The 25,247-nt window shown below is 35.0% G+C and overlaps 1 protein-coding gene and 1 long non-coding RNA gene across 4 annotated transcripts in view; both read left to right on the top strand.

The window, feature by feature from the left end:
* The window catches only part of LOC120354769, a 70,808-nt gene that overhangs the window by 20,514 nt on the left and 25,047 nt on the right, over positions 1-25,247 (top strand). The gene's annotated exons all lie outside the window — the stretch shown is intronic.
* Positions 11,869-23,541, top strand: LOC111060249 (gastrula zinc finger protein XlCGF28.1). Its single transcript, XM_039442361.1, has 4 exons — positions 11,869-12,106; positions 12,340-12,475; positions 12,617-13,036; positions 21,016-23,541. The coding sequence occupies exons 1-4, from the start codon at positions 12,029-12,031 to the stop codon at positions 21,696-21,698; spliced, it is 1,317 nt and encodes a 438-aa protein (XP_039298295.1). The 5' UTR covers positions 11,869-12,028; the 3' UTR covers positions 21,699-23,541.

Here is a 25,247-nt window from a genome sequence, read left to right as displayed (position 1 = left end):
CAGTTCGTATTTCTTTCACTTGAGTGCGTCGCGCTCACTAGCCGGTAGATTTTTTCTTTCTGTTCAGTCTCGCTTGAAATAGCTTGCCTCGAGTCGGGAATTGGTAATTTTCGTCGATCATTCCCAGAAGAAAATCGTTCTTCAAATTATTATTTTTTCGTTAGTGTTAAATCGTACACCATAAACCTACGTTTGGAAGAGTGTTTGCCAAACTCCCTTTAGTTGAAAGTTTTAAACTATTATTTTTCGATTGGAAAGTTCACCGATCTATAGTCTTTAAAGACATTGTAAATATCTCGTCAGAAATATATGTGCAACGTTTATGATGGAAGCCGAATTTACCAACAGTAGATGACAATTAAGCTTGCCTTTTCACCATCCTTGATTCATCTCCTACCTCGGGGACACCTGAATACCTTACCTGGAAGTTGTAAGCTCAATAATATAAATATTACATTAGATACTCTGCAGATTTTCGGTGAGTTGTTCTTTTATATATTCATTGCATGTACTTGTTTCTGTAGAGATATCACTTGTTTCTTTTCTATTCAATACAGTCCACTTTACATCAAAATTATTGATTACCAATTTAAAATCAATATAAATTTCTTAAAGTTGAACCTTAGAGTTTACAATTGTGCTACTTTAAACTTAGTTTATTTAAAAAACAATAGTGAGCGCCGTTTAATTTTTGTGATTTTGTGCTCAAAATAACATACTAGATCGATCCCAACCAACAATTTGATAATAGGTATGTTGGCACTGGACGTGCACTTACACCAATTTTTATTTTTTAGAATGTGCATAGTCACTTTCATGTTTCTCTTTACTGTTACTCTTTACGGTGAGTATTATAATCTTTATGTTGTAGTCTCTTCCCTACTGACTGACCGAACCCATTCTGTTGAGGTTGGAAGATGATATTATTATCAAAATGTTTTATATATACAATTAAACATACATAACTGATTCTATGAGTTTGCCAAATATAATAATTTTTGAGAATGACCGAAAAATTTATATTTCTCTAGAATCACTTTTTTAATGTCTTGTCATTAATATTTTCAGCTCCTTGGGAAAAGTTCATCTAAACAGTAGTCTATCAGATTAAGCAGTGCTACAACTTATACTTCAATTAATGACTTCATCACCACTGCTGAGAGATTACATAAATGTCAGGACTAGTTGAATTCTTATAACACTTTACTTTCTTCATCAGGTCCGCTGGTCAAGCTCTTATAGGGAAGCATTGTCTCTTACGGGGAAAACTACCGTATACAATACTCCACATGAGACCATACATTCTGAATAAAATTTTTATTTCAAGAGAAGTGGACTCCCAATAGTGCTTATGCCTAGGTGTGTCCATCTTTATTTTGCTTTATCTTTTTGTTCTTGATATGATAAACCATATGTTTTCGTTGTCATTGATTCATTCATAAATATCAAATGTTGTTGATCCGTTACTAGTAGAAAGTCATGTTCAATTTTATTTGATTAAAGCTCTACAAATGAAGAGTTTACTTATTTCAATTTAATCAAATAAAAAATGAAAAGATACAAAGGTGGCGCCTAGAATTATCTGAATACAAATTCAACATAGTCTACAGACCTGGAAAAGAAAATGCACCAGCTGATGCACTCTCTCGTATATGTATTACAGCTGGTTGTTCAACATTGAACTCAGCTTTGGCAAAATACCATGATGAACTTTGTCACCCTGGTGTAACTCGTTTCTACCACTGGCTCAGAATGAAAAATCTCCCCTATACTGTAGATGATGTAAGGAAAATTTGCTCCAATTGTGCAATTTGCTCTGAAATAAAACCACAGTATATGAAGACAAAAGGAAATCTCATAAAGGCAACAAAACCTTTTGAACGAATTAATATGGACTTCAAAGGACCCGTACAATCAAAAACAAGAAATAAATACCTACTGGTGATGGTTGATGAGTACTCAAGATTCCCTTTTGTATTTCATATACTGTGGTTTTATTTCAGAGCAAATTGCACAATTGGAGCAAATTTTCCTTACATCTATTCGATCTCTTTTGTGTACTACAACAAATTGCACCCCTCATGAACGAATGTTCCTACACATGAGATCCTCAACAATGGACAGTCACTACCATCTTGGCTAATGAGCCAGGACCAGTTTGGCTGAAGAAAATGAACCGAAATTCAAAGCAAGATTCATCAGTAGAAGAAGTTGAATTGATTGAGGCAAACCCAGAGTATGCTCACATTCGTCGCCCTGATGGACAAGAGTCCACTGTGTCGCTCCGTCATCTTGCCCCTAAGATAACACGATAATCTATCGGGTAGAATGATATGATAAACCATATGTTTTCGTTGTCATTGATTCATTCATAATATCAAATGTTGTTGATCCGTTACTAGTAGAAAGTCATGTTCAATTTTATTTGATTAAAGCTCTACAAATGAAGAGTTTACTTATTTCAGTTCTCTAAAGCAAAACAGAAAACGTTAAAAATAAGTTGTTTTTCATAGTGGATTTTCATTAGTTTTTTTAGCCGGTACAATGTTTTTTAATAATATTTTGTGCGAAATAAATTAATTTTTGAATTGAAAAAATAAATTTAGTGCTCTTATAGTTTGGGATTTAATAACCTTTCTAAACAACTCTCTATTGTCTCCAGAATATTCAAAGCTCTGCTAGTTATTATAGTCGATTTTTAAAAAGATTTTGACATAAGTGTAGATTAATGGCCACCCTACTTGGTGTCAAAGTTTTGGCTGCAATGCTGTAATTTATTTAGTATATTCTGACAACAAAAACACAAATAGACCAGCGTTTATTCATAATCAATTTTGTTTTTTAATATTAAAAGTTACCAACCTCACATAGTTTGACAAGTTTTACACACCTCAAAAGTATTATTTACTCAGAAAAATTGCCTCCCAATAAGCCTGAATGACACTGGAGTTAGCCAGTATCAGAGAAAACTATTATAATACTGTGTAATTGTATTCTGTGCCAGTATATTGCCATTCAAAAGCAAAAACTCACTAACCTATAGGTTATGTTACTGTTTACTTAGATATTTCTTACTTAATGTTCGTTCAATCTTGAAAATTAGGTGTAAATCGATTTGTAACTAAATTTACTAACAAAAGATCTTCGAACACTGCTCAAAGAAGGTCAGCCATTAAGGCAAATCTTTCTGGGAGAGGTAAGGCTTTAGACCCTACAAATTTTTTGAGGGGCCAAAATTGAATAGCTCAAAAGACAAGAGATGGGTGAAACTCCAGGCACAAATGTGGGTCAAGAAGCTAAGTCCAGGGTGGCCAGGTGCCGGGCGCCCTTGATACAAATGACGACCCTTCCTCAGCGGAAGGACCTACAAAAAAGGCCAGGAGTGGAACTCACATAGGTCACGAGTTTGCAGGTGGAGAGACCAAACCTCACCACTGCTCAAAGAAGGGCGGAAATTCAGGCAAAACTTCTTGGGAGAGGTGAGGCTTTCGACCCTGCAAAGTTTCGGAGGGGAAAAAAGAAAACCCCAAGAGACCAAAGATGAGTGAAACTCTAGACACAAATGTGGGTCAAGAGGCTGAGTCGAGGGTGGCCAGGCGCCCTAGAGGAAATTTTGCGACCCCTCCCTCAACGAGAGGACCTACAAAAAAAAGGCCAGGAGTGGAACTCACGTAGGTCACAAGGACCAATCAGTCTGAAGAGACTGCCAAGCATATCACACTGGTTCGCGTGAGACTAGGGGTAAGGAGGACTCTGTTTGGCTGCAACCAGGTGATGAATGCAATGTTAGTATATGGAAAAACTCCTGGATCTTGTATAGGACACAGGTATTGGATTGCCCAAGTAACGTACATGGGACACACAATAAGCCCTGGTTGACGTGTGGGGTTCTTTGAACCTTTGGATCATTGAACCCTTAAGACATAACATAACAAAAGATTATTTTATAAATTTTTTGTAAAACAATCAGTTTTGATTATTCAAAGAATACAATTTTAAATGGCCGCCATTTTGTTTTATAAATTTTTGCACCCTCCAGTGTGCTAGCGCTACCTGGTTATCGGTTCGAATCTCACAGTTAGGCATGGATGTTTCATTCTCTCATCAAATCACTCTTGTACTTTCTATTACCCATGCACATGCAAAAGCTCATGTGGGCATTGTCACAAGAAAATCAATTCTTTCTCTCTTACTCTCCAACATTCTCATTCTCTCTCATTGCTTGAGAGAGAAACTATGCATAGGCTATCTAAATTCTCCTAATAGTTGTAATAACTTTGTCTCTCTGTTTCAGATTGAAACTGTGATACATGAGAGTCCATTTGAACAAATTGACATTGAAGTGAATAAAGAACCTTCTCATAGCAATACAGCTATTTATCAGGCAAGTATTATAATTGTCAAAGTCTCCACATTGTGAGGAAGACAGTTCTACAAAATAGGTAGTTCTTTTGATGTGATATTTTGTGAACATCAAGCAGGATGTATATCCTGTTAATGTATCAATATTCATTTTAAGAGCACTATTTTAAATGATTGAAATTCTATCTTAAAACTTCAATAAAATGAGTTACAATTTTACAACAGAGTTGGTCCTTTATTTATCTATTTCATAGAAACATGGAACATATGTATTTGTTCAATAATATTATTCGATATTCATGTTGAAATTGCACATAAATATCATTGCAACAATAAATAAACAATCATTGGTCAGCTCATAAGGTTTTAGACTTCAGTCAAAATTATTTTATTTCTCATGTCACATAGGATAATTATAGTGTTTTTGCTACACTGCACAGAAAACGTACAAATCCAGGACAGTTTCTAGTTTGGTAAGATACCGTTTCATGAATAGCGTAATTGAAAACATCTAATCTCAATTTGAGCCTAGAAATATCAAGGTCAGTAACAATGCTCGTTCGAAAGTGGTCACTTCCGATCACTTCCAGTTTCCATGTATGTTGCCGTGCTACCAATTTTTCCTTAAACGGTTGGAATAGCATTTAACACCTATCAACCTAAGGATAGTTGTCGGCTCCAATGAAATAGACTCTTGATAAACTGTGAATGGATCTATTGCCTATGAATGAGAAATCCAGTTTTCAGAGCAAATTAACTTATAATCTTCAGATGAATTTATACAAATACACAAAGAAACATATATCTTAAGCCTAATTATTTCAGAGTTATTACGAACTAAAATACTTATCTAGTTTACAGTTGAAACACAGTGGCTATTGGCTTGAAAATACCAACCGCTATTTAATAATAAACTAGTACACAATAAACTTGTATAAAACTCAATTTAAAACATTAATAACTTCACTTAAACAGACAATAATTCAGAGCACAAAATTACACAAACACAGCCAGCCATTTTTCTAGAGAAGAAGGAACAGGAAAAGACATAAGTTGCAAGTCACGAAGCCAACGCCTCGTTCAGTATCGATTTTTACAGACACGTCACCAAAAAATTATAACTTATAAGTTTAGAATTCACATTCTACATCTGTTCTCAATAAAACTTTATTTTGAAAATGTTATTTTAAATTTTTATATATATTTCGATTTAAATAAACTATTTATCTAGTAATTTGTTAACCCTGCCTCGGTGACACCATGGAACAATGCAACAAACATTTACGAAATAAATTCTCCATCAAAAAGTTTGTCCGTCTATTGATGACTCTGACATTTACTATAAAGTTCCATAGATCTCGAATTGAAGATTCGATTTAAATGTGAGAAAAAATGTAATATTACAAATACCCCCCTCTTGACATAAAAAAATTTTACTGTTTGAAAATTTAAAGAAAAAATTTACATTGACCCTAATGAAAATTGTTGAAATTTAAATTCGAGAACAGTAACAATTTTTTCTAGAAAAACATTACCTGTCATCCAAAAATATTGAAAATTATTATAAAAATTCATCAATAGCGTTTGTTATATGTTTCCAAACAATATCTCAAAATATAGAATATCAATATTACTTTTGATTTAGCTTTATAATTTAAAGAAAAATATCTCAACAGAAAGTTTAATATGTAAAGAATAGTTTTTTGAAATTGCACATAAATTTAATAGATAGAAAAATTCAATTTTTATTGCATAAAAAAAATTATGTATGTTGAATGAAAAATTTATTATATTATTTTTTTTTTTTTAAATGAATTGATGAATTGTTACATTTATTTCACATAAAATTCAATAAATCAAAAATGTTCATTTCTTTCACTATTGACGCGGTTGATTTTATTGATGCACATTTTGGAAAACAGTCCGTTAAGGCACTCAGTATGATTTTCAGTTAAGTGTGACTCCAGTGTGAAGACGTTAGTGTTGGGCTGATCTGGATGCACGTAGTGTTGGGCTGATATTGTAGTCGACTGATGCATATCAAACTCGATACAGGTGACATCTCAGTTAGCATTGCTTCATGTTTGTAGTAGACGGCTGCATTCCAAATTCAATACAGAGTCACATAAATTTTGTATCATATTTGTAATTATACAATGTACATTTCAGGCTTGAAATGACAATGTAATTCATTTTTTGGAAAAGAGATAGACGCTGCTACAGGATTAATTTAGGTGAGGATTAATTTAGGTAAGGTTTGGTTTTTTGATATTTTCAGCTTTCAAGGTTTAGAGTTCTGCATACAGGAATAATTTAGGAGAGGATTTTTTGAATCAATTCTTTCATGATACTGTGACTGTTCTTCTGAATTCAAAGTTGTGAATGTGAACATGGATGGCAATTACCTCCAGGTAATGCAGTAGTGTTGAAGTTTGAGATACAGAGTCAGCAATAAGCATTGGCATTGCTATTGGCGTATGCTTTGGTGTCGGCTTTGGCATCGGCGTTGATATTGGCGCAGGCATTGGCATTGGCGCAGGCATTGGCATTAGCATTGGCGCAGATTTTGGCATTGGCGTAGCTATTGGCATTGGCGCAGGCATTGACATCAGCACAGGCATCGGCGTTGATTTTGGTGTTGGCATCAGCATTGGCACAGGCATTGGCGTAGCTATTGGCATTGGTGCAGCATTGGCGCAGATTTTGGCATTGGCGCAGGCATTGGCGTAGCTATTGGCATTGGCGTTGATTTTGGTGTTGGCATCAGCATTGGCGCAGGCATTGGCATAGCTATTGGCATTGGTGCAGCATTGGCGCAGATTTTGGCATTTTGGCGTAGTTATTAGTGTTGATATTGGCGTAGTTATTAGTGTAGGCATCAGCATAGATTTTGGCGTAGTTATTGGTGTAGGCCGCAGCGTAGATGAGTCACACTAGTTCGAAAATCACCCAAATGTTCTTAACACTCTTCATGGCGTTCACTTGTTGCTGATTTCGAGATTCACATGATAACTATTTCAATGTTAATGTCTGTGCTGTACCTGTATCTTAAAATGCTTATAAACTAAGAAGAAAAACTTGATTAGGCTATCAATACAATCTAATACACATGAAAATTATTTTAAGTATTATGAAATTGAAATTTGTTAACATCTTATTATACAGTCAGCAATACATAAATTGTGAAATATGGACATATCAATGATAAATTTAAAAAAAAATCATTCATTTTCATCTATTCACTGTTCAAATATCAAATTTTAATCCATTCTTCAAAATAGAAATATAATTTCATAACACCCTGTATCATTATCAAAATTGTAAAAAAAACATCAGATTATCACAACAAAATTTAATTTCAATACATATTTCAATAATTTCAGACAATTGGTCTTCTATTCACAATCATTTCATAATATATCTGCATTTCATTATCATTTAATATAACATTTCATTTATAGCAAGTTCATTTCACATTTATGATTTATCATTCAGGGTTTCAAAATTATTTAGTTTTAATTTTGTTCAAAAATTGTATAAAAAGCAAATTATTTAATATTGTTAATCATCGTTTGTTGGATACTATAGTTTATTTCGACTCTTCAATGTTCTAAACACAAACTACATTTCATGACAAAACTTTACTATCAATCATTAAACAAGAAACCATTCAAAACATCAATAATATTTGCTTCAAAGGCAAACAATATTCATAAGTAATCTGCATCTATGGCAATCAACATTATTAATCAACACAAAAAATATTATCTCATTACTGCCTCTCTAAGTCATAACCTCTGTTATTCCTTCTTTAGGCAATAATGGGTTCCATCTCAAAAAACAATCACATACCAGCAAAATTCTAATCAACAAACCCCACTAAAAATTCTACATACACTCCAGCATCCATTTCAAACGATAATCAATCATATCAAAATTTATAGAACAAACAATTTAAAATTTTGAAAAAGATATCAATCACAAAAAACTTATTTCAAATAATAATATAACAAAACGTTTTAAATTGAACCATTTATTTTTTAAAATAATTTAAAATTTAAAGACTGTATAATAAGTACAAACATTTCAAGATTATAATACAAAGATGATCAAGATGAATATGGGTAAATAAGTTCCCTAAAAAATACAAAAAGAGAAATAGAAAACTGGGTAAATAAATTCCCTAAAACAATACAAAAAAGAGAAAGATTAATTAGAGCCTATCCTACATGTCAGTACTGAACTTTCATGAGGAAGTATATTTAATAAAATATACTACTATGGAAAAATTCCAAGTATGACTCTAATTTGTTATAATTGTGAGCTATCACTCCCACAAAAACAACTGGTGAAGGAAAAAAATATGTTGACTATTGTGACTGGGTGGAAAGTTCCTAGATGTCTGTAAGGCAATGTGATAGCAGACTCTAGTATCGGACCACAAAAACAAAAGTATGCAAAAGGTTTTACAAACATTTGTTGTTGCAGTCATAAGGTTTTTATATCGCAAACAAGTAGGTCAGATAATCGAGTCCAGCCGTATGTGGTTCACGCCCACACCTCTAAAAGAATCACACCTACTTGTCTACCAAAATCCAAAGTATTGGACAGCAAAGAAAAAATAAAATGCAAAATGGGTTAAAAGCCCAGAAGAAAACTATAACCTAATTACATATGGCTTATGGCACAATATGCAATGAAAGATGAGAACATGGGACATAATTGCTCTGAAAAAACTAATTACCTAATATGATACCTAAAAAAAAATAGACATGATTAAATATGTAATTGTATTCTGTGCCAGTATATTGCCATTCAAAAGCAAAAACTCACTAACCTATAGGTTATGTTTTGTTTACTTAGATATTTCTTACTTAATGTTCGTTCAATCTTGAAAATTAGGTGTAAATCGATTTGTAACTAAATTTACTAACAAAAGATCTTCGAACACTGCTCAAAGAAGGTCAGCCATTAAGGCAAATCTTTCTGGGAGAGGTAAGGCTTTAGACCCTACAAATTTTTGGAGGGGCCAAAATTGAATAGCTCAAAAGACAAGAGATGGGTGAAACTCCAGGCACAAATGTGGGTCAAGAAGCTAAGTCCAGGGTGGCCAGGTGCCGGGCGCCCTTGATACAAATGACGACCCCTTCCTCAGCGGAAGGACCTACAAAAAAGGCCAGGAGTGGAACTCACATAGGTCACGAGTTTGCAGGTGGAGAGACCAAACCTCACCACTGCTCAAAGAAGGGCGGAAATTCAGGCAAAACTTCTTGGGAGAGGTGAGGCTTTCGACCCTGCAAAGTTTCGGAGGGGAAAAAAGAAAACCCCAAGAGACCAAAGATGAGTGAAACTCTAGACACAAATGTGGGTCAAGAGGCTGAGTCGAGGGTGGCCAGGCGCCCTAGAGGAAATTTCGCGACCCCTCCCTCAACGAAAGGACCTACAAAAAAGGCCAGGAGTGGAACTCACGTAGGTCACAAGGACCAATCAGTCTGAAGAGACTGCCAAGCATATCACACTGGTTCGCGTGAGACTAGGGGTAAGGAGAAGGACTCTGTTTGGCTGCAACCAGGTGATGAATGCGATGTTAGTATATGGAAAAACTCCTGGATCTTGTATAGGACACAGGTATTGGATTGCCCAAGTAACGTACATGGGACACACAATAAGCCCTGGTTGACGTGTGGGGTTCTTTGAACCTTTGGATCATTGAACCCTTAAAACATAACATAACAAAAGATTATTTTATAAATTTTTTGCAAAACAAACAGTTTTGATTATTCAAAGAATACAATTTTAAATGGCCGCCATTTTGTTTTATAAATTTTTGCACCCTCCAGTGTGCTAGCGCTACCTGGTTATCGGTTCGAATCTCACAGTTAGGCATGGATGTTTCATTCTCTCATCAAATCACTCTTGTACTTTCTATTACCCATGCACATGCAAAAGCTCATGTGGGCATTGTCACAAGAAAATCAATTCTTTCTCTCTTACTCTCCAACATTCTCATTCTCTCTCATTGCTTGATCAAAATCTCCTATCATTCTTTTAAGTTTGATTGCGTTAAAATCTACCAAACTATGCATAGGCTATCTAAATTCTCCTAATAGTTGTAATAACTTTGTCTCTCTGTTTCAGATTGAAACTGTGATACATGAGAGTCCATTTGAACAAATTGACATTGAAGTGAATAAAGAACCTTCTCATAGCAATACAGCTATTTATCAGGCAAGTATTATAATTGTCAAAGTCTCCACATTGTGAGGAAGACAGTTCTACAAAATAGGTAGTTCTTTTGATGTGATATTTTGTGAACATCAAGCAGGATGTATATCCTGTTAATGTATCAATATTCATTTTAAGAGCACTATTTTAATGATTGAAATTCTATCTTAAAACTTCAATAAAATGAGTTACAATTTTACAACAGAGTTGGTCCTTTATTTATCTATTTCATAGAAACATGGAACATATGTATTTGTTCAATAATATTATTCGATATTCATGTTGAAATTGCACATAAATATCATTGCAACAATAAATAAACAATCATTGGTCAGCTCATAAGGTTTTAGACTTCAGTCAAAATTATTTTATTTCTCATGTCACATAGGATATAGTGTTTTTGCTACACTGCACAGAAAACGTACAAATCCAGGACAGTTTCTAGTTTGGTAAGATACCGTTTCATGAATAGCGTAATTGAAAACATCTAATCTCAATTTGAGCCTAGAAATATCAAGGTCAGTAACAATGCTCGTTTCGAAAGTGGTCACTTTCCGATCACTTCCAGTTTCCATGTATGTGTATTCTAAATGAGAGTATTGTGCTCGACGAGAGGGACCCTGGTCTTCACAGATTCCTCGTCGTGCGTTACATAGAGATGGAATTGGCAATCAGTAGGAAGTCTGATCAGCTGTTTCCATTAACAACTTTTTTATCTTTTCAATTGACCGAGCGAAGTGAGGTCTAAGATTCAAGTCGACGGTTTGGCATTTCTCTTAATGTTTAAATGTTTGTATGTTTATATGTTGCGCATTTACGGCGAAACGCGGTAATAGATTTTCATGAAATTTGACAGGTATGTTCCTTTTTAAATTGCGCGTCGACGTATATACAAGGTTTTTGGAAATTTTGCATTTCAAGGATAATATGAAAGGAAAAAGGAGCCTCCTTCATACGTCAATATTAGAGTAAAAATCAGACTATAGAATTATTCATCATAAATCAGCTGTCGAGTTGACTATAAATTGCATGCCATGACGCATGCAATTCAATATCTCAATGTAACTTGGTAAAAAATTAGCAGCTGTGTAGACTATAAATTGCATGCCTCATTGAATGCAATTTTTATGCACTATTAAATAGGATGCAAATAACTTATAACAGCTCGTTTGGGCGCCTGGTTTTCTCGCGCTAAATTCCGGAAAGCGTTATATGATAATTAAATCTTGTGTAAGCATGATCTGATCAAATAAATAGTTAGTGTATCAGTGTGGATGTGCTTATGGTATGGGACGTCGTTATAACTGCGCGAGGTCTACTGTTCACAGAACTACTAGTATATTATATGGGCTGTATTCAGTCATTTGTTGTTCTTTAGTCATTTACATAATAATATTTTCTGATTGTGTAGCGAAAAGTATCGTACTTTACATGACCGTGAATGTCTTGCAGGGAGGCTGACGCCTCGACGGGAAAACAAAACTCGGCCCTGCAAACGGCTACTTCCCGGCCTTGTGATGTAAATAGCTTTTACTATTTGTAAAATTTCATCATTTTGTCATTGGTGTTTGTCAATGATTATGTTTTTTTATAATTCTATCAAACTGACAGATATTTTCAGAGCTATCAATTTCTGAGATTGTACTTTGACACAACAGTCAAAATGCAGTCATTTATTTCCAAAATGCTCTTATTAGATCATAGTACCACTGTTTTTGTTTTAATAGTATTGTGATGCAAATATATTTGCAGATGGCGACAGTTGCAGTTGATAGCAGCCAAGAACCAGTGCCAGTGTGCAGCACTGTATTCTCTTCAACCGATGATGATTTCAGTCAACATTTGATCCCTGGCTACAATCTAATATTTATCAAAGAAGAACCTCATGGTGAGATATAACTGTTGCTTGTAAGTCATATCTAAATAAATTATTTGAAAACACATACTGGAATCAAATAAACTCTCAAATTGAAGTTGAAGAATAGTTTGTTGCATTTTCTCAATTAATGTAGTATGTTTATTTTTGTAGATTTCCAAGATGAAGAAGAAATTTCAGAAGTGGACTTTGGCAGCACGGTGCAGAATGAACCATCAGAAATGTGGCCTCCTATCAGCAGCACTACAGAAGTGGGTGGACTGAATGCTCATTCAATCTCTCCAGTGGAAAAGTGTACTGAGTCATCAGTGGCTGGCAAAAAGAACAAGCTCCACAGCTGTGATAACTGCAGCTATGAAACGCCATGTGTTACCACTTTGAAGAAAGACATCAGAAAACACACTGGGGAAAAGCTTTTCATTTGTGAGATTTGTAACTTGAAATATGCTACTTCAGGCAGTTTGAGAGTACATATTAGAACACATGCAGATGTAAAACCATTCAGTTGTGACTTTTGTGACATTAAATGTGTTACTTCAGGTCATTTGAAAGTACATATCAGAACACATACAGGTGAAAAACCATTCAGTTGTAACTTTTGTGACTTTAAATGTGCTACTTCTTACCATTTGAAAGTACATATCAGAAAACATACAGGTGAAAAACCATTCAGTTGTAACTTTTGTGACTTTAAATGTGCTACTTCTTACTATTTGAAAGTACATATCAGAACACATACAGGTGAAAAACCTTTCAGTTGTAACTTTTGTGACTTCAAATGTGCTACTTCTGGCCATTTGACAGTGCATAATAGAACACATACAGGTGTAAAACCATTCACTTGTAACTTTTGTGACTTTGAATGTGCTACTTCAAGCCGATTGAAAGTACATATCAGAACACATACAGACGAGAAACCTTTCAGTTGTAACTATTGTGACTATAAATGTGCTATTTTAAGAAATTTGAAAGTACATAATATCAGAAAACACACTGGAGAAAAGCTTTTCAGTTGTGAGTTTTGCGACTTTAAATGTGCTACTTCTTACCATTTGAAAGTACATATCAGAAAACATACAGGTGAAAAACCATTCAGTTGTAACTTTTGTGACTTTAAATGTGCTAATTCAAGTTCTTTGAAGGTACATATCAGAACTCATACTGGCGAGAAACCTTTCAGTTGTGACTTTTGTGACTTCAAATGTGCTTTTTCAAGCCAATTGAAAAAACATAATATCAGAAAACATACTGGCTAGAAACCTTTCAGTTGTATCTTTTGTTACTATGAATGCAGTAATTCAGATGATTTCAAAAGCAAGGATCTTAGGCAGGCCACTAACGACTATGCATGATGAACATTCATGTACATGCACACACACTTGTTCATCATGCATGTTTTGTCATCAGCGAGAGGCTTCTATCATAAAATAAACAACCAATAACAATAAATAAACCAATGGAAAACTACAAATTATAATGATAGAAATATAACCTCAAATAGAGCAGCGAAGAAAAATAAACAAAAAATTTAAGATACAAAAACCAAACATCAAAAAATTTTGCTCTAAGCCTTAGGCTGGCCACTAACAATGATACACATGACGTCATACATTGGTGTGTCATTAAAGCGAAAGGCTTCGAGCAAAATTTTTTGAGATTAGGTTTTTGTATCTCAGTTACATAATCTCAGATTCTGTTGTTGTTTTTTATCGCTCTATTTGAGGTTGAATTATTTTTCTATCATTATAATTTGTAATTATCCAGAAATTTATTTATTGTTATTGGTTGTTTATTTTATGTTAGAGGCCATTCGCTGATGACAAAACATGAACATGTGTGTGCATGGTGATCATGCATGTTATTGTTATTGGTCAGCCTAAGAATATATTCTGTCAAAAAAAGATGAAGATGTGAGTTTCGTGAGTATAAATGTAGTCTAAAAATTAGTTGAAAAATATTAAATCTCACACAATTCATACCGGTGAAAACCCTTTCAGTTGTCAATTTTGTGATTATAGATGCTTCAACTCAAATAGTTTGAAATCACATCTCACAACATATACAAGGAAAAAGCAAATTTCAGTTTTGAATTTTGTTACTTAAAATTTACTAATTTTGTCATTCAAGTAATGTGAAAATGCATATTGGGAAATATCATTCTAGAAAGAATAAAAGTTATTGTTGATTGGCCCTGCATTAATCGCGCGTGGTTAATATGACCTAATTTGATTCCAAGTAGCCTATATTTTAGCATTCTTGAAATAATTTTCTTGCAAATCAGTTTATTGAATGAATCTATTTCACTTTTCAGAAGCTATTATTTGTTAAATAGACTCTGAAATAGGAAGCTGCTGAGACATGCAAGTCAGATGTGTCAGGCCTGATATTTTTATTCAAGTCACCAATCAGTTTCACGACTTATATTTCAGCTCAGACCACCTATTTATAGTGTCCTTATGGAATCAAGCTTTATCTGATTAAAAATATTGTTGGCTCATTCAATTTAACCATAGAGCAATTATCAGACTCACAGTCATGTGTAAAGTATCAAGTTATAAATGTACCGTATTTCAATTAAATCAATTGTCAGTTTTAGATAAATTGCAAATTTTCTCTGGATCCTGTTTAGTTTATTGCTGCCATGTTTATTTGAACTTGAAAAACCAAAGTCCATCTCATTTATTCAAAATATCTATCATCTAAATCTATGGAAATACATTGTTAACAATTGTTAACGAGGTCTAGGTATGCTCTAAGACTAGATGCTCATAGAACGTCTTTTTTCCGATGTAGTCCTGATCACATGAGCAGGAAAATATTGAACTCTCTCCCTCCTGTTATATCTGAGATTGACTCTGAAGTTTTGTTGAAGATTAAGTTGAAGGACTGGCTGATCGAAAAATCCTTTTACAGTGTAATGGAATTTTGAGTGAGACATTTTTAAAATATGATTCTTGTCATCGAATCGAGTTATTTTTTGTTATTTTAATATCTTAATATTTTTACAATGTAATTTACCAATGTGACTATAATTTGACTTGTGTCAATATTGTATTATTGTACAATGCATGTCATCAATAAAATTGAAATTAATTTTTATTCCAATGCTTATTTTCATAACTGAGTTTCAGTATTTAAGTGAGGCAGATGGAAAGTACACTACCTATAGGTAATAAATGACTGTACAATCCCCAGTACATCAATAAATGGGAATTAATAAGAAATTTTATCTTATGCTAATAAATAAATTATTATTATTAAACGAAAATCTATCGTTAAATTCTGTAAACTACTGCAAAGACTTCTGCTATTGAAAATAATATCATTTTTAGTACCGGTAGCAGAAGTCTTCAGGGTCGTTCAAATTTATTTTTGGATTTCGCTTAATGTTCTAGTCGTAACCCTAAAATTCTCTGGCGTTAGACGTGAGCCTGGGTTCTGAGTACGGTACACACTTTTTCCATCATGAATATACAGAGTGAGTCATATATTTATATATTATTGTTCTGAACAAAGCTCAGGCTAGAGCTACTAGAGGACTGTAATTTACTATTCAAATAATCAAATACAAACAAGGGGCAAAATTTAATCTTCAATTTGAGCCAGGTTATTTGTACAGTTAAACTCTGCATTAATGAACAATAAAAAAGAGCAAAAACTCACCAGATTTAATCCAATTTTGTCTACTTGCCCTTCGAAGCCTTTATTAGGTGTTTTGGTCAGATTCAAGGTGGGAAGAAATCTGGGAAAAAGACAGGTTTTCGCTTCCAGGCTGTTTTCCGTGTTCAACTTGCAGGCTCTGTATTGTATTTTGAACAAAGCTCAAACTGGATTCTTTATAAATTCAAATCCGATTCAAATTAATTCAATTTAATACTATTTACGCTGTTATACTCAATTCACACACACTACACTCAAACAATTATCTACAAGAAATTTCCGAGCGAAATTACATGACAAAATACAAACTCGGTCTTTACAACAACGGGGACGAGACAAGACAAACGAATGGACGAAACAAGAACGACTGACCAAGAATGACTGGGCTTTTTTTTCTCGACAAGCCAAACAGCTGGACAGTCGGCACTGGTTCCAACAAACCTGCTACAACAGCGACCAATCAATGAATATACTGCATTGCTGTTACAATCAGGAGATTTTGTGACTGTCAACACTGACGGTTTTTTCGCCTCCGGTGGATCCACGATCTCTTCCATTTGAGTTCGGACGGGCCAATCGCATTCGTCCTCTGCTATCCATGATGTACCTGAGAGCCACAATGGAAAGTTCACAAGCTCAACTGGTGATAAACCTCTAGACAAACAATCAGCGGGATTTTCAATTCCGGCAACATGCATCCACTCCTGTATACAAGAATCCTGTATTTTTGTGACGCGATTACCAACAAAAGTTTGCCATTTCGTGGATGGAGCATTAATCCAACACAAGGCGACTGTAGAATCAGAGAGTGCGACAATACGAGACACATGACAACGTTCACTAATAATAGTGACTACTGAATTCATGAGTTCTGCCAACAAGAGTGCCGCACACAACTCCAAACGAGGTATTGAAACAACTTTAGATGGTGCTACCTTGGACTTTGAACACAATAATACAACTCTTGGCTCCTCGCTCTCCTTCTGCTACTTCACATAGATAACTGCACCATAACCAGACAATGATGCGTCACAAAAACCAATCAAACTGATGTGAGAATCCTGAAACAAACCAACGTGACGTGGAACAGCAAATTTCAACAATAGAGGCAACTCTTTTTGACAATTCTCCCAAAGAGTGCAGATAGACTCAGGCGGCTTCTCGTCCCAATCCACTCCTAATTTCCACAGTTTCTGGACAAGACATTTTAGAAATAATGTAAACGGTGACAAGAGACCAAGTGGATCATAGATACGAGCCATCACTGACAGAATAGAACGCTTAGTAGCGACGACCTCACCACTCTTGACTGAAAACTGAAACAGATCAGTACTAGGTTGCCAATTCAATCCCAAGATAGCCAAGGAGTTGTCTGCTTCGAAATCCTTGTACGAAAACGATTTCTCTTCCTCCGAGAATTTCTCCAACATTGATGGTGAATTGAAGTCCACTTTGTGAGCGAGAAACCTCCTCCCTCAAACAGCTGCTTGGACTGACGATACAGCTCCGCGGCCTCTGACTCTGTGGCGACAGATGTGACTAAGTCGTCCATGAACATGTCTCTTGGTATTCTCGCCTTGGCTGCTGGAAAACGATTTCCATCCTCCTCTACAAGCTGGTGGACGGTGCGAAGCGCCAAATATGGAGAGCTTGAAACACCAAAAACAACACAATTGAGCTGATAAATTTCGATCGGATCCTCCGGCGAAAATCTCCACAATACACGCTGATAACGATGGCAGGAATCCTCCACTAATATCTGTCGATACATTTGTTTAATGTCGGCAGTTAGTGCGATTGGGAACAAACGAAAATTAACTAACAAAACAAAAATGTCAGTCTGCAATTTGGGACCAGCATGAAGAACCTGGTTCAATGACAAACCCGATGATGTTCTGGAACCAGCATCAAATACAATTCGGATGGGCGTGGTAGTGCTGCTTGCTTTCACGATGGCGTGATGCGGTATGTAGTAACCACCTCGGTCTGTCTGATCTGCTACAAACGACATGTGACCCTGACGTAGGTAATCGATCAATATTTCATGATATGAAATACGAGTATTGCTGTCAAGCTCTAGTCATCTCTCCAAAGTCAGCAGTCTGCGTTCGGCGACAGCATACAAATCTCCCAAGCTGCTGGGTGGCTCCGCAAATGACAAGGCAACAACAAAACGACCAGAATTCACACAATGTACAGACTTCCGAAAATTTACCTCACACTCCAACTCTTCCGGTTTCAGTTGACAGCTTGGTGCAGGGCACGATTCCAACTCCCAAAAACGTTCCACAAAACTATCCAACGATGGACTACTAACGAATGGACTACAGATGGCTGTAAAACAATTCGACACATTCTTTGTTGAAGTGAGAATCGGCGCTCTCCCCATCAGAATGTGACCAAAGACACTATTAACAGTCATCAATTCGTGCGATTCACCTATACTAGGACTCCCACGTAGCAAGTGAGGAACTAACTCCGCACCAATGATGCCATCTATTCTACTAGGAAGGTAGAATTTGTCGTCAGCCAGTGTGAGATTTTCAAGATGATGAAGTTTGGATCTGTCGATTTCACAAGAAGGCAACTTGTCGATGATTTTATCTACCACTGTGGCATCCATCGAAAACTTGACGGTAGGATCCAACTTCGACTGAATCGACACACAAGTACGACCTCGAACTTCACTAGTACCACCACCAAATCCACAAACAACGGTTTTCATGGGCTGGAATGGTAGTCTCAATCGCCGACACAATTTGGCTGTAACAAAATGACACTGACTCCCGGTGTCAATCAAGAAACGAACATCACAAAGCTGATCATTACAATCTCGAACATGTGCAGTGACGGTCGACAACACAACGGTCGAATTTTCTACATCGTTGGATGTAGAACAACAACTAATAGGTGATGTGCCACCTGCCTTGGAGTTCGACGAGGACACAACACCTTCCTTGGAACTTGATCTGGAAAAGTGCAATAAAGAATGATGAGATTCTCGACATTGAGCACACTGAGTTTTACTACGACAATCTCTACTCAAATGATCAACATCAAGACAACAAAAACAACAAAACTTTCCTTTAATCAAACAATAACGATCCCAAGGAGTCATTTTCAAGAAACTAGCACAACCTACTAACCGATGACCCAGTTTTGAGCACTTCAGACAATTGGGATTTTTACTAGATGCATTGTCAGATGAATCATTAGATTGAACCACAAACACCTTTGATTTATTATCCTTTTTGTGCCTCATATTAAATTATTCAGTCTGTTTCTCATCAGAAGGAAGAGTCTTAATTTGCTTTTCAATGAATTTGACATAATCGGTATAAGTTGGCATAGCCTTGTCATGGACGGCCAATTCAAAATTTCTACGAGAACTTGGATCCAGCAATCTCAAGCCATGATAGAGGAATATCGAGTCTGACAAATCAGTGAGTCGCAATCTCTTCACTGCATTGATTGAACTGCAAAACCCATCCAAAATCGCCTTCGATTCTGATTTTATTGGACGAAATTCAAAAATTTGTTTGAAATAGGCATCGACTTGCGCCCGTGGATCGTTATAGCGGGTCAATAATGCCTGCCAAATTATTTGATAATTGTTAGCCAATGGTGGCAAATGATGACAAATATTTGCTGCTTGTCCAGTAAGTCTACTTACAAGATATTGGACCTTCTGCTGATCGTTCAAACTCTTGTTGTCATGTACCAATGCCTTAAATAGTTCATAAAACACCGACCATTGAGTATGGTTCCCATCAAATTTCGGAAGGTCAATTTTAGGCAGTACCGACTCGGACACGACCGGCTGTGCACTAGCTGCTGCAGCTGCCGAAGATTGAGCAATAGCATCAGTCGCCTCTTTCTGTTTGAGAGTGTTAGCCGCTACTTCAATATACTGAAACAGATCTAGGTGTGAGTCGTTGAATGCTACAACATGATCTTTATTCAACTCAAGTTCCAACTCATTAACCACTAATTCTGTCTTTTCATAATCCGAAATGGTCTGAGACACCCGAGGATACAACACTAAAAATTGCTCAGCAACTTTTGGAGCAGAGACATTTTTAGACAGTTCATAAATCCTTTGCAATCTGGCATACAATTGTTCCAGTTTAGCGCGATGCACCCTGATTTGTTTCTGTAATTTTTCCTCCATCTTGAACTCATACACAAAACAATTCAGCCCTGACAATACAAAACAACAGACAATAAAACAAGAATGAGTTCAAAACTAAATGGAAGGAAGAATCACAACTAGTAAGTTATCAAAGTTAAACTTTGATTATCAATTCACAAGATAAGTTACAGCTGAAGACAAAACTTTATGATTAGATAATGTTCTTCCAACAACTCACAAACAAACGATAACTTGTTGAATTGAACAAACAAATTCATGCTGGTGATTAACCTTCACTAACATGTATAACAAAATGGACAATACAAATTCCAACAAACAAACAAATTTCCAAAAAAGAGCACAATGAGCCTAGTTTCAGGAAAATTACAATTTTAACTGAAATAAATTTAATTTCAGACAAATACAAATTGACAAGAAACCTTGCTCTTAGAACAAGGCTACAACAAACTAAGTTGAGCATAGATCAGACCATTCTCAACATGCCAACATTGGACAAATACGAAACTACTTAAATCCAATGTGTGTGAATTAATCAATAAATTACAAATTTAAATTCATCACGGTTCGGAGGATCAAAAATGTTCTGAACAAAGCTCAGGCTAGAGCTACTAGAGGACTTTAATTTACTATTCAAATAATCAAATACAAACAAGGGGCAAAATTTAATCTTCAATTTGAGCCAGGTTATTTGTACAGTTAAACTCTGCATTAATGAACAATAACATCAGAACACATACAGGTGAAAAACCATTCAGTTGTAACTTTTGTGACTTTAAATGTGCTACTTCTTACCATTTGAAAGTACATATCAGAAAACATACAGGTGAAAAACCATTCAGTTGTAACTTTTGTGACTTTAAATGTGCTACTTCTTACTATTTGAAAGTACATATCAGAACACATACAGGTGAAAAACCTTTCAGTTGTAACTTTTGTGACTTCAAATGTGCTACTTCTGGCCATTTGACAGTGCATAATAGAACACATACAGGTGTAAAACCATTCACTTGTAACTTTTGTGACTTTGAATGTGCTTTTTCAAGCCGATTGAAAGTACATATCAGAACACATACAGACGAGAAACCTTTCAGTTGTAACTATTGTGACTATAAATGTGCTATTTTAAGAAATTTGAAAGTACATAATATCAGAAAACACACTGGAGAAAAGCTTTTCAGTTGTGAGTTTTGCGACTTTAAATGTGCTACTTCTTACCATTTGAAAGTACATATCAGAAAACATACAGGTGAAAAACCATTCAGTTGTAACTTTTGTGACTTTAAATGTGCTAATTCAAGTTCTTTGAAGATACATATCAGAACTCATACTGGCGAGAAACCTTTCAGTTGTGACTTTTGTGACTTCAAATGTGCTACTTCAAGCCAATTGAAAAAACATAATATCAGAAAACATCCTGGCTAGAAACCTTTCAGTTGTATCTTTTGTTACTATGAATGCAGTAATTCAGATGATTTCAAAAGCAAGAATCTTAGGCAGGCCACTAACGACTATGCATGATGAACATTCATGTACATGCACACACACTTGTTCATCATGCATGTTTTGTCATCAGCGAGAGGCTTCTATCATAAAATAAACAACCAATAACAATAAATAAACCAATGGAAAACTACAAATTATAATGATAGAAATATAACCTCAAATAGAGCAGCAAAGAAAAATAAACAAAAAATTTAAGATACAAAAACCAAACATCAAAAAATTTTGCTCTAAGCCTTAGGCTGGCCACTAACAATGATACACATGACGTCATACATTGGTGTGTCATTAAAGCGAAAGGCTTCGAGCAAAATTTTTTGAGATTAGGTTTTTGTATCTCAGTTACATAATCTCAGATTCTGTTGTTGTTTTTTATCGCTCTATTTGAGGTTGAATTATTTTTCTATCATTATAATTTGTAATTATCCAGAAATTTATTTATTGTTATTGGTTGTTTATTTTATGTTAGAGGCCATTCGCTGATGACAAAACATGAACATGTGTGTGCATGGTGATCATGCATGTTATTGTTATTGGTCAGCCTAAGAATATATTCTGTCAAAAAAAGATAAAGATGTGAGTTTCGTGAGTATAAATGTAGTCTAAAAATTAGTTGAAAAATATTAAATCTCACACAATTCATACCGGTGAAAACCCTTTCAGTTGTCAATTTTGTGATTATAGATGCTTCAACTCAAATAGTTTGAAATCACATCTCACAACATATACAAGGAAAAAGCAAATTTCAGTTTTGAATTTTGTTACTTAAAATTTACTAATTTTGTCATTCAAGTAATGTGAAAATGCATATTGGGAATATCATTCTAGAAAGAATAAAAGTTATTGTTGATTGGCCCTGCATTAATCGCGCGTGGTTAATATGACCTAATTTGATTCCAAGTAGCCTATATTTTAGCATTCTTGAAATAATTTTCTTGCAAATCAGTTTATTGAATGAATCTATTTCACTTTTCAGAAGCTATTATTTGTTAAATAGACTCTGAAATAGGAAGCTGCTGAGACATGCAAGTCAGATGTGTCAGGCCTGATATTTTTATTCAAGTCACCAATCAGTTTCACGACTTATATTTCAGCTCAGACCACCTATTTATAGTGTCCTTATGGAATCAAGCTTTATCTGATTAAAAATATTGTTGGCTCATTCAATTTAACCATAGAGCAATTATCAGACTCACAGTCATGTGTAAAGTATCAAGTTATAAATGTACCGTATTTCAATTAAATCAATTGTCAGTTTTTGATAAATTGCAAATTTTCTCTGGATCCTGTTTAGTTTATTGCTGCCATGTTTATTTGAACTTGAACAACCAAAGTCCATCTCATTTATTCAAAATATCTATCATCTAAATCTATGGAAATACATTGTTAACAATTGTTAACGAGGTCTAGGTATGCTCTAAGACTAGATGCTCATAGAACGTCTTTTTTCCGATGTAGTCCTGATCACATGAGCAGGAAAATATTGAACTCTCTCCCTCCTGTTATATCTGAGATTGACTCTGAAGTTTTGTTGAAGATTAAGTTGAAGGACTGGCTGATCGAAAAATCCTTTTACAGTGTAATGGAATTTTGAGTGAGACATTTTTAAAATATGATTCTTGTCATCGAATCGAGTTATTTTTTGTTATTTTAATATCTTAATATTTTTTACAATGTAATTTACCAATGTGACTATAATTTGACTTGTGTCAATATTGTATTATTGTACAATGCATGTCATCAATAAAATTGAAATTAATTTTTATTCCAATGCTTATTTTCATAACTGAGTTTCAGTATTTAAGTGAGGCAGATGGAAAGTACACTACCTATAGGCAATAAATGACTGTACAATCCCCAGTACATCAATAAATGGGAATTAATAAGAAATTTTATCTTATGCTAATAAATAAATTATTATTATTAAACGAAAATCTATCGTTAAATTCTGTAAACTACTGCAAAGACTTCTGCTATTGAAAATAATATCATTTTTAGTACCGGTAGCGGAAGTCTTCAGGGTCGTTCAAATTTATTTTTGGATTTCGCTTAACGTTCTAGTCATAACCCTAAAATTCTCTGGCGTTAGACGTGAGCTTGGGTTCTGAGGACACACTTTTTCCATCATGAATATACAGAGTGAGTCATATATTTATATATTATTGTTCTGAACAAAGCTCAGGCTAGAGCTACTAGAGGACTGTAATTTACTATTCAAATAATCAAATACAAACAAGGGGCAAAATTTAATCTTCAATTTGAGCCAGGTTATTTGTACAGTTAAACTCTGCATTAATGAACAATAAAAAAGAGCAAAAACTCACCAGATTTAATCCAATTTTGTCTACTTGCCCTTCGAAGCCTTTATTAGGTGTTTTGGTCAGATTCAAGGTGGGAAGAAATCTGGGAAAAAGACAGGTTTTCGCTTCCAGGCTGTTTTTCCGTGTTCAACTTGCAGGCTCTGTATTGTATTTTGAACAAAGCTCAAACTGGATTCTTTATAAATTCAAATCTGATTCAAATTAATTCAATTTAACACTATTTACGCTGTTATACTCAATTCACACACACTACACTCAAACAATTATCTACAAGAAATTTCCGAGCGAAATTACATGACAAAATACAAACTCGGTCTTTACAACAACGGGGACGAGACAAGACAAACGAATGGACGAAACAAGAACGACTGACCAAGAATGACTGGGCTTTTTTTTCTCGACAAGCCAAACAGCTGGACGGTCGGCACTGGTTCCAACAAACCTGCTATTGGCAGAACTGTAGTCAGGGATTTGGCGCTACAATTCAAATGTTCTGGCCAAACCATACCCCCGCCTCTGAAAAACTATTTTTCAGCCAAGTTACAAAACTGAAAAAACCAAGGAAAGGAAAAATCCAGACATGCCAAAAAGAACAAAACACCAAAAAACAACACAAAAGAAAAAATGCAACAATCACAACAACTATTAAGTTGGGAGTACATATAATTTTTTTACTAGGTCGAATACGGAAACAACGATTACACTTAAAGACACAAATACGAATAATAGAACGAGCAGACGGTATCCAGAATTTCTGTCTGATCAAGGACAACAATAACGAAGGTCCAGCATGACAGTTCTTCTTGTGATGATAATCAATCAACATCGATACGAAAGCGTCGGATTTTGGTAAGATCATCTGATGACAAGTCTCAAATTCCAGTCCAGCATGAGACAAACGACCGCCGACGCGAATCACACCTTTATCAATGAATGGAGACAGGCGACGTAGGCGCATAGAACAATCTTCTCCCTTCTCCAATTGCACAAATTCAGATGAAAAATGTATCTTCTGTACCACTTTACATAGATACCTCTCAGCAACATCGAAATCTGATTCTTCTGATTGGGGTAAGATTCGTAAGAATTTGAGAACAAGAATTACAATTCTCAAAAGACGACCATAATCCGAACAACGACCAATCAATGA

Source organism: Nilaparvata lugens, chromosome 1 (genome assembly GCF_014356525.2).
Source record: "Nilaparvata lugens isolate BPH chromosome 1, ASM1435652v1, whole genome shotgun sequence".
Lineage (NCBI taxonomy): Eukaryota > Metazoa > Arthropoda > Insecta > Hemiptera > Delphacidae > Nilaparvata > Nilaparvata lugens.
Note: the sequence above shows the minus strand (reverse complement) of the source record. Positions and strands in the feature narration are given on the sequence as shown.

What these genes read in the sequence shown, in the direction of transcription:
- LOC111060249 (XM_039442361.1), top strand. Translation starts at nt 12,029, where the DNA reads ATGTCTTGCAGGGAGGCTGACGCCTCGACGGGAAAACAAAACTCGGCC. An exon ending in CTACTTCCCGGCCTTGTGAT is followed by an intron (nt 12,107 to 12,339) that starts GTAAATAGCTTT and finishes ATATATTTGCAG; the next exon opens with ATGGCGACAGTTGCAGTTGA. An exon ending in TATCAAAGAAGAACCTCATG is followed by an intron (nt 12,476 to 12,616) that starts GTGAGATATAAC and finishes TTATTTTTGTAG; the next exon opens with ATTTCCAAGATGAAGAAGAA.